Genomic DNA, 9,912 nt, shown 5'->3' with positions numbered 1-9,912 from the left:
TAATGATAGTAACATGTGCCAGGGCACATGTAATTACAATCATGTCAGGCTTGCATTGACTCTCCAAATCAGCTTACATTGGATATGAAATAATTTATATAAATAATACAAAATATAATTGATAGAAGTATGAAAACAAGCTGTATTGCTAACTAGCCTCACCAAGAGAACCAAAGTAATAATTCAAACTCTCTTGCATTCTACATAATGGTTTAATATTAYACATAGTGCAAATGGCAAGAAATCSGTGTTCTCTTTTCTCCTTTGAAAATGCAAAAAGATTAAATAGCAAAGACAACACASAATGAATAATCTTTTTTTATTAACCTTTGAATATTTAGCCCAGTGGATAGTGAGAGGCAAAAAGAATAGGCAATTTAAAGCAGTTCTAGAACTCAATCCAAAATCCCTTGTTTAGGAAGAGCTCTATCACCTACACTGGATWCCTTGCCTGAATGTGAAATTTGAAAACATCTAATTATCCTGTATCTCATCTTCTGTCATGAGGCTTACTTTTGGGTCAAGGTCAAAAGGTCAGACCATAAGTCCTTAGAAAAACACAAGATAACAATGTTTTAAGTCCATTTGTTCTTTTCATCAGCAGATGATAAGAACACTCTCTCTTTCAGCCCAAAGATGTTGCATTATAAAGTGGACTTTTGTGACACACGAACATTTTTCATTTGCAGTAAATAAGGATAAGGATGTTAGACAGAACTGAATTATATTAACCCTGAAACAATTGTTCTTTTGGGCATGGCACCACTAAAAATTAAATGTGTGGGCATACTGCTACCTGTAGTAACTTTAATGGAATTAGACTAGGAAGATCTAAGGATGCTTATGGAATTACMGAGTTTAGGTAATGAGGCTAAAACCAGACAGAACCACTGATTAATATATGACAGATATTTATTTACCTCCATATTGGTATTTGAGTTGGCTAGTTTAAAACTGGTTTTGGTGGCTTTGGATGAGTGCATAAATCTTTGATAATGTCAAGACATTAAAACAGCAGTCTAGAGACACAATTGGTTCAGCCAATATAATTTATTTTAACACAGTTAGCAGTTTCTGAAAATAAGTACAATGAATATAATACAAGTTTTGCAGTTTCACTTTAACGTGAACATTCTTGTAGGTATTTTTCAAGTYTTCTAGTTTTCCATAAAACCATAAAGGTACTTCCCCAGAAATTCTCCCCTCCCCACTGTGAATCTGCTTTTATACAACAAAAACTTTATTTCACCTGTGGGGAGAACCCCCCTCCCCTGCAAACATTTTAATTATGAGAAGAAATACATTTTAACCCTAGTTCAATTTTGAAACGATTATGAATTAGCTGATGAAATTCTAACTGTGGGAAAGTATTTGCTGACAGAGAAAACCTGCTGCTGTCCACATTAAATTGAAAATCTTAACTTGCCTTTCAAAATGGCTGCTRAAAAGGGAGATATTTGCATGAAAACAGTGCATTAAACCCACTGCCTGCTGGTACCACATTGGTGCACATTTTTCATTAAAAGGGTGAATTAGCATCTTCATATAGATTTTCCCCCAAGACTTGAAGCATTTCATTTGCATATATACATAAAATGTATATAAAGTATATGTTATACAGTGTATTTAGTACTATTAGTATATACAGTGTATTTATGTACTATTAGTACATAGTCTGTATGCATAATACAAAATACATATTCATAAGCRTTTCAGCCTGTACCTGAAATCAATGTCATTGGATGGCTGCAAAATACCCAATCCTGCACGGGATTGATCTAGAGAGGGACATTTCACATCATTGTCCACAAGCTCTATCTCAAAATATGAAAACATCAGAGCCAAAAATTGTTTAATCTCATGGACAGCAAACAGCCTGCCAGGGCACTTTGCTATGCCTGTCCCAAAAGGCATGTAGTAATGCTTCAGCTTCCGACCGTTCCGGTAGAAATCAGTCTTCTCCTCTCCGTTCTCGTTCAGAAAGCGATCGTATTTGAATGTCTGCAATTAAACACACAGAGTTCCTTGAGATCTGAATAYCTCCAAAGATCAGATAAAGCTGCTAAGACACAAAAGGCAGGCTGGGAAAGAGATGTCTCTAGCAATAAGCATTACAGTAGCACCAGGCCCCATGGTGCTGTTTTAGAAAGAGAAGCCTCTGAGAAGTTCTGTTATGTTGGACATGATCCCAGGTTCTTTGCTGATAACTCTCCTTTTCGTTCCTGATCTCTAAAAGTAAGGTTTATAACCTGCCTCCTTGATCATGCAGCAGAGGAGTTGGAAGAATTCTAATTCTGTGCCTTTGGGAAACTATTGTCATCCTTGTTCGAAGATCCCCATAATGTTGGCCTTTCCTCAYTGAGGAAGGCAGTGAGTGAAGGCTGTCTGGGGCTGGTAGCACAATTTTTCGTTACACTAAAACATTTTGCAGAGAGTGCTTGCACTGACTTCATTCTTTTCCTTGTCTATCATTACACCTTCAGGTGTAAGAACAGACTGTCTGGGGTATAACAGAAAACCAGCTGTGGTGCACCCCAAAAAATGCTTTATCTAGAGGACTGTTAACTTCTCCCAGAGTGCCAAGTTTAATGCAATTTGAAACAAATGCTTACCAAGGGATCTGTGTAGATTTCTGGATCAAAATGCAGCAGCTGAGGATAAAGAGCTACAATATCATCCTTGCGAATGTTGTAAAAATCATTCTCTAAGTGCAAAGTGAAATCCTCCTTGGCCACTCGGAAAGTCATGGATGCACTTGAGAGCCTCATCGCCTCCTTGATGACACTGTCTGTTGGGAGAAGACAAGGAATGATTGCCATGGGAACAGCATATTCCCATCCTGGGGGCAGGTCATGCATATTGAAYTATCTCAGACYCATTRTCAAACCATGAATTTATTAGAARAAATRCTTTAATATTAGCTTTCRAARTGCCTAAGAAAGTATCTTTCTAATTTCTCTTTAAAATTTYTATCCCTTCTGCAGATACCACTGAGAAGCTAATCTGCTCTCCYCACTGAAAAATGCTTATAGTTGATGAAACAGAATGTTGAAAGTGAGACACATTGTTACTCTGAGATAAAGACCAAGCCAGTGAAAACTGAAAATATAACAAGAAAAAGAAACAGCACAGTGAGCTGAATTTTCTGACGCTTTAAAGAGATCCTGACTATAGAGACCCATACTCAGAAAAAAGGTTATGTGGGGTTTTTTTTTTTTGTTTCAATATAAGTTGACTTTGCTTTTTTTAAGTAGCAGTAGTTAAAAGACAGCTTTTTCTCTGTAACTTCCAAGAAATGTGCTAATAATTTGGAAAATATTAAGAGGAAATAGAAGCAATGGTATTAGAAAATACTGCTTCACATGGTAAGAATTGGGATTTAAGTTTTGGCAATATMTTTTTATTTGATCTTAAGACATAACCAAGCAAAATATTGTTCAGAATTATCCATGGGTGTAGGTTATGTAGCTGTGTAGGATTAYTGAGACATGCCATTAGCCATGAAAAAGTGCTGTTCATGTGAATTTTAATACTCCCAGCACCATCTGGGTGGGACATTGGGAAGCCTGGTTGTGTTGGCTATTGCTAAGGAACATATAGCTTCCTGATCTACTGTTTCTTTTCTACTTCCAGAGGAATTCCATAGCAAGCACTTATATGATAATAAATAGAAGACCATGGAAATTGTAGTGGAATTTCTGCTACTCCTGCATAAAATAATCATACCTAGTATTGTCATGTTATCCAGCTGTTTTCGGTTCAAGGAAATATGTTTGCCATCTAAGCTGATACTCTCTTCGGCACTTTCCAAAATACTTTGCACTTCTTTGGTAGCAGCTCTCATTGCTTCTGGATTCCTAAGATCAAAAGAGAAAAGATATAATTTTAAACCAACAAATTCTTTACAAAGGGATTTTGCTATTAACTTTCTTCCTAAAATTTATTTTGTTGCCTGCCATGTACAACCTTCTGAAATGAAAATGTTGTAGAAAAATGCTGCAGTTCCACTTTTCATGCCTTGGCRAAGAAAGAAAAAGGAAAGGAACCCCAAGTACTTGATTTTGTCTCCAATGACAAATGGGACAGAATTGATGTGCCTAATTCAGGTAATAAAATGTCCTGTCACTAAAAAGCAATACCAAGAATAAGAAATAAAACAGCCRGTTGTAGATTAGGAAATAGCCCCACTGCAGGTAGAAAGTTTAGGAACAGGATTATAGATCAGTTTTATAACATCATTTATTCTGGCTGATGTGACAATATTCTGTCTAGCTGAAAACAATCTTCCTGATACTGAGAGCCCCCATAGTGCCCTTCACTGTCCAGCCTTCCTTTGAGACATGGAATATATGAGCTATGGTGCAATATATAGAGATAATAAAAGAGAGTGTTATAGTGTGTTGATGAAGGCATGATCACGGTTTTCAAACACTCCAAGTCCAGAAAATCTAAGGCCAATGCATTCTTGGAGCAAAAAGTACTAAATAACCTCCAAAATTAGCATTGGCAAGTAGATGTGAGGTTGATAAATAAAAAAAAATTAGGAATTTAGATACATACTTCAGAGTTAGTTATACTGAAGCAGACAATCCGCTAAGGCCCACTCTAAAATGCACATTTGATAGTTTTATCTGAACTGTGCACTTGTCTTATGAGTAACAAGCTCAGCAGGCACAGTCTACAATAGAGTAGGATCTATCAACATATAAACTATTTTCTATTAAGTATCTGTGAAAACAGTAATGAAGTTAAACCTCATTTTGCCTGCTCTAGTGAGATGATCTAAAAATGTCTAGTTACATTTGTAGCCTTTAATACAATTAATGTTTTGACTGGAACTAGCACTTTTAATGTCATATCATATAGATTTACTCCAAAGCTTTCTTGACAAAGTGTAGCATTGCCCTGGAGTGCTGTTTCTTAAAAAAAAAAAGCTTCTACAGAATTCCTCTGTGCTACCACTATTTGTTCTCAGATAARTGAAGGGCTTTTCTGTGGAAGTCCAGAAAAACATTTCACTTCTGTTGCTAACAGTAAGTTTTGTCACTGATGAGGTATCAAGCAGAGGAATCGGCCTGTATTAATGAACCGGTTTCTGAAAAATAAACATTTTTCTTTTTTGGGAGCAAGAAACGTTGGGACTTACTTAAGAAGGTAGAACAAGGTCCAAAAAGTGGCAGGAATGGTGTTTGCTTGAGAGGCCCAGAGCACTGCCACGTGTGTCTTTGCTTTTTCCATGTCATCGAAGGTGGACAGGGTGTCATTCAGGAACATGCGRAGGGTGACAAGCTCAGAGAGGTTGTCCCTTTTCAGGAGGTTCTTGTGCAGGAGTGCCTCTCCCAGCTTCTCACGTGCACTGTGGGCACTCTTGAAGAGGTGGATAGGCAGCCCTGCCACGAGGGCTGGGAAAATCTTGTCAAATTCCTTGAAGTTTTCAAGGGCATTTAAGATATGAGCTCTCTCAGTTTCCTGCTTTGATGATAGGTTTTTATTATTATTTGAATTAAATTCTTTRCCAAAAAGTGTTAAAAAGCCAGACTCGAACATCACTTGGCAACAGAACGTATAAAGTCCTTCTGTCACCCAGGAATTAGACTGAAGCTTAGGTGTTCTTGACTGCAGCATGACATATTGTAGGTTTTCCATCATTGCTTCAATRAGGGCATCTAGGGCATTGCCTTGAAGGGTTCTAATGAAAGTCTGATGAAAATTTTCAGTGGTGTTTCCCTCTGCTGGGTCAATGCTACCATGCCCAAAAGCCTGTCACAAAATAAATTGTATGCATGATAAGTAAGGCCTGTCATAACCTTGATGATGAAGCCTAAGAGAAATGAAAGCCAAAGTAAAACTTCATMGCTTAAGGGAGGATAATAATGTAATAAAATTATGTAGTCTTAGAATAATGTATAGTCTTAGAAGAATCCAAATCACTGCAAATTTTCTTTCCATTAACGAGGAGGGGAAAAAAAAGATCACCATGTTTTAAGCCAGTAAAAGTGCAGAAATGTGAAAACAATCCTATTTCAAAGGAATAATTATGTTTATAGGCATTAACTAGATATGTCAGCAGATACTTTGCACATTAGATATTAAAACCAGCGGTACCTTGGCTGAAGTAGCAAAATGGAACTTTTTCCAGTCCAAGTGTTTTCCCTGGCGCATCAATGCATGGTAGGAAAAAGGGTCAGTGAGGAAATGAATGTATTTCCCTGCTACATGGCAAGTGAAGATGTGGCCATGCTTCTTCTGCTTTTCTCTGAGGAATTCCAGGGGATTGGCACCAAACTTCAAGGCACARCCCAGGTATGGAAGGAACCCATTTTCAAGTGGTGGCTCACCTTGCCGCCTACGAAACACAAACAAAAGCTGAATTTAAAATTATGAATAAAGATCACTTCTCCAGGACAACCAGGTATGCAAAACACTAATGCTAGGCTTTGTGTAACGTGGAAAAAAAAAAAAAAAAAAGAAAAAAAAATCCCAAATAAATAAGCTATTTACAAATAATTTTCTCCCCTTTTATTAATAGACATATTAAAACACAGTTTGATTGTCATCTTTTTTTCCCCTGGATCAGAAGCATATTTTTCACCTGTTCAAATGCAAARTTATTGCCATTAGCTAACATGCTGTTATGCACTGTTCACATTAATAAATAATACATCACACTAAYATTGTCTGATACAATTAGGCAAGTGTATCTACAATTTCATTTGAATACCAAGCAAAAAAACTTTCTAGTATAGAAATGTTGTTATTATTGGCATATCCCATTAATGGACCAGATCTTTTTAAAAATATGTGAATTTTGCTATAATCCTCAGTAAGTATAAGAGTTAGTTTTTCAGACAAAATGTCATGAAGGACATCATGACTGCTAAAGTAACTTTCATATAATACTTCAGTTTTTCCAGTAAATTAATTCTTTTCAATTATTTCATTTTAAAATTAAAYTTTAAAAAATATAACAAAAAATGACTGCTGAAAATACAGAATAAGAATAGCCAAGTAAATTAGTTGTTCTTTATGTAAATGTGCCAGTAGGATAAATGTTTTTATGGAATATATATTCCAAAGAGCAAGGTACATAAATATTACCTGCATTAAACCTATTACTAGATATAAGATAATATGAAAATGGTTGTAAGTAGGTGTTAAACTACAATTAGATATAAGTAGGTATTAACTGTAATTACAATACAGGTGAAACTATAGCCCAGAACTTTGGGAAATCAGAACATACATATTAATATTTTAATTACCTCACTTATGCATAGATTTGTATCAACAGCTACCTCTAGGCATCACTATTCATACACAAAAAGTTTATACACAAAAATTCTATTGGAACATAAATCTCTCAAAAGAGCAAACTACAGCACTGTCTGTGCTATCCTACACATGTCCATCTGACAGTCTTAATACTACAGATTTTAGTGATGTGCACAGGATATTTGACACAAATAAAGGTTAGGCACACTGAGATGTTTTTACAAATAGGAGGTCCCTTACCTTCTCCTCCTCCCTAGAAGAAACCAAGACACACAACAAAGTATTACTGCCGTTCCCCAGATCCAGGATGCTAGGAACATTTCTGGTAATGCCMCAAAACTTCCAAGTGGAAAATGGGTAACTACCAGGATGGCAGGAGAGGTGACTGAGAATGAAACAGAAGACAGGTCACAACTTATATACAGTGGTCACACCACTGTATCCAATGGCATTCAGTCAACCAAGCAAGCTACTGATTAACCATTTCTGGAGAGAGCTGGTCTCTCTCTGTTCTGGTACCTTTGTGCAGAGAGCTTCGCTGGATTGATGCACAGTTGCAGACCCGGCCTTGAGCTTATGTCACGTAGCAGCAGCAGTTCCAAAGTAACCAAAAAGCTGTAATAGTAGATAATCTGAAGGTTAGCCAGGTGTATTTTGATTGATCCTGCAAATTTACCAATTGCAGTTTATAGTTCAAGTTTAGCAATACATGAAATGGCTACTGACCAGCGTCCAGGAGATGCAGACTGCACTAACTGGTGGCTGCAGTCCGTGCTGTCCTCCAGCTGCCAGCCTGTTCCCCTCCCTTCTCCTTATGGACTGCCCTGGCTCTGGTGTGCCACTGCAAGAGGGAGCAGCGGGGTTCAGCAGCTGGCCAAAGGGATGGCTGCGGAGGTGGACTTACTTCCTCTAACAACATTTGTCTGGAAGAAAGGGAAAAAATGGCCTTTCACAGAATCATAAAATGAATCATACAAGAAAGAGAAGGAAGTAGATCTAGACAACCACACTGGTTTGGGTTTTTTTCATTGTCCTTGGGTCACCTTTTATTTTCCCATTAAACCTTTTCTCCTTTCTGTTGTCATCTTGTGACAACTCAAACTTTGGCTTGCTCCTAGACCTGCTATCAAGCCATTGAAGAGGCAGCTCAGGTATAGTGATGTTTCATTAGTCAACCAAGGCCTAACACTTTTCTARGAGAGGAACTGAAAGGTTTTTCAGGCTCACTTTTGTACCAGTTTTTCTTGGTGTCCCTACAGYTGTATGATAAAACAGCAAAGACTTGGATGTCTTGCTGTTGCAATTGAACACTACACTGAAGGCACTGACATGCAAATCTGGCAGGTGGGAATATTGGCTTCAAACCAGGGCAGGCAGTGAGGCATGGAGCAACTGTGCACATGCCATTACATTTAAGGCAATTTTGAAGTTACTTTACTGAAGAAAAAAACTCTATTTACGGCATAAAGGTTTGCCTTTACTAATTCTAAAAGTCAACTCCTTTCACGTGTCAACTCCAATCCCCTATTCCATTTTCATTTAAGCAGAGCTGTTTCATTTTTTTTCCCATAAAAAAAATCTTTTTCAATAGCTAAATGTAGCTTTTTATTATATAATTGCTTTATAAAATCCTTGCTATCCTATTTCCTGCTTGTTTGCATCAAGTAAAATTTCAGTTCTGGATGTCATCTTTGACTTCATCCTATGGCTTCTTCATCCTAAATAAGAATAATTATTTTATTATATTGGTCTAATTATTTTTGCATTGTTGTCCAAATAAAGTCAGAAGTTGCTAACAGTTTTGTGTCCAACACACAGGGATGACATTCAACCAGCAACAGTCACCTGTGTCTCCTCCCATAGCTTGTGTTGCCAGGCACACTTGCCTTTTCCATCCATGCTTTGGGATGTTGTGCTGCAATGTGATGATAATATAATTCAAAAAAGGCATACTGCCTCCAGCAAACAGCAGCAGTAACCTCTCCAAAGCTGCCCACCTTCTTTCACTTTCTGCTTTGCATATATGTAATAGTACTAAAAGTATAAGCAGGTGTAGGCAGAGCACAGGACCTGCTTGGCAACTTACCTTAAACAATTGCTTTTTCTCCCAGGAAAGTCTGAAATAGGCCAATCTACAGCTCCAAAGCCAGCCTGTACTATAACAGGCTGCAGCCTGTGACTAACATCCTTGTGACAAAGGCAAGCAGGAGTCTTGCCTACCACAGATACTCCACCAAATTTATCAGATGGTAAGTGTGAACCTCCTTCCATTTATGTGAGTGGGCATCAGGCCTGGTTTTTCAGCAGCACCAGYAGAGCGCCCTGATGTTCTGGGTGTGGTATTTTGATGTTCTTCAGACAAATACACCATTTCCCACCACCAAAGCTCAGGCAGCCGCCACCAGTCTGTACAGCCAAGATTGAAATCATCACGAGGTCCCACTGATTGACAGATATTACATTTTCTGCAGCACATTGAACATTGTGTATGAGCTTGGGTCTCTTGCCCCAGCCCAACAGGGTGACCCACAGGATTTATGAGTGCAGTCAGAAAAAACATACTGGGCTGTTTTGCCTTGGCTTCGTGAAGCAAACTCCTTCCTTGTGTAAATGATAAGAAGAATATAAATGCGAAAAATT

The 9,912-nt window shown here is 37.7% G+C and overlaps 1 protein-coding gene across 1 annotated transcript; it reads right to left on the bottom strand.

Annotated features, from left to right (window-relative positions):
* Positions 1-300: 300 nt before the first annotated feature.
* Positions 301-7,678, bottom strand: LOC130579986 (cytochrome P450 7A1). Its single transcript, XM_057377208.1, has 6 exons — positions 7,513-7,678; positions 6,106-6,346; positions 5,147-5,760; positions 3,727-3,857; positions 2,613-2,788; positions 301-2,001 (listed from the first exon to the last, which is right to left on the bottom strand). Exons 1-6 carry the CDS (start codon positions 7,590-7,592, stop codon positions 1,702-1,704), a joined length of 1,542 nt encoding a protein of 513 aa, XP_057233191.1. The 5' UTR covers positions 7,593-7,678; the 3' UTR covers positions 301-1,701.
* Between the last annotated feature and the right edge of the window lie 2,234 nt (positions 7,679-9,912).

This window comes from Malurus melanocephalus, unplaced genomic scaffold (assembly GCF_030028575.1).
Source record: "Malurus melanocephalus ecotype Western Australia unplaced genomic scaffold, MMel_1.1 scaffold_306, whole genome shotgun sequence".
Taxonomy (NCBI): domain Eukaryota; kingdom Metazoa; phylum Chordata; class Aves; order Passeriformes; family Maluridae; genus Malurus; species Malurus melanocephalus.
Note: the sequence above shows the minus strand (reverse complement) of the source record. Positions and strands in the feature narration are given on the sequence as shown.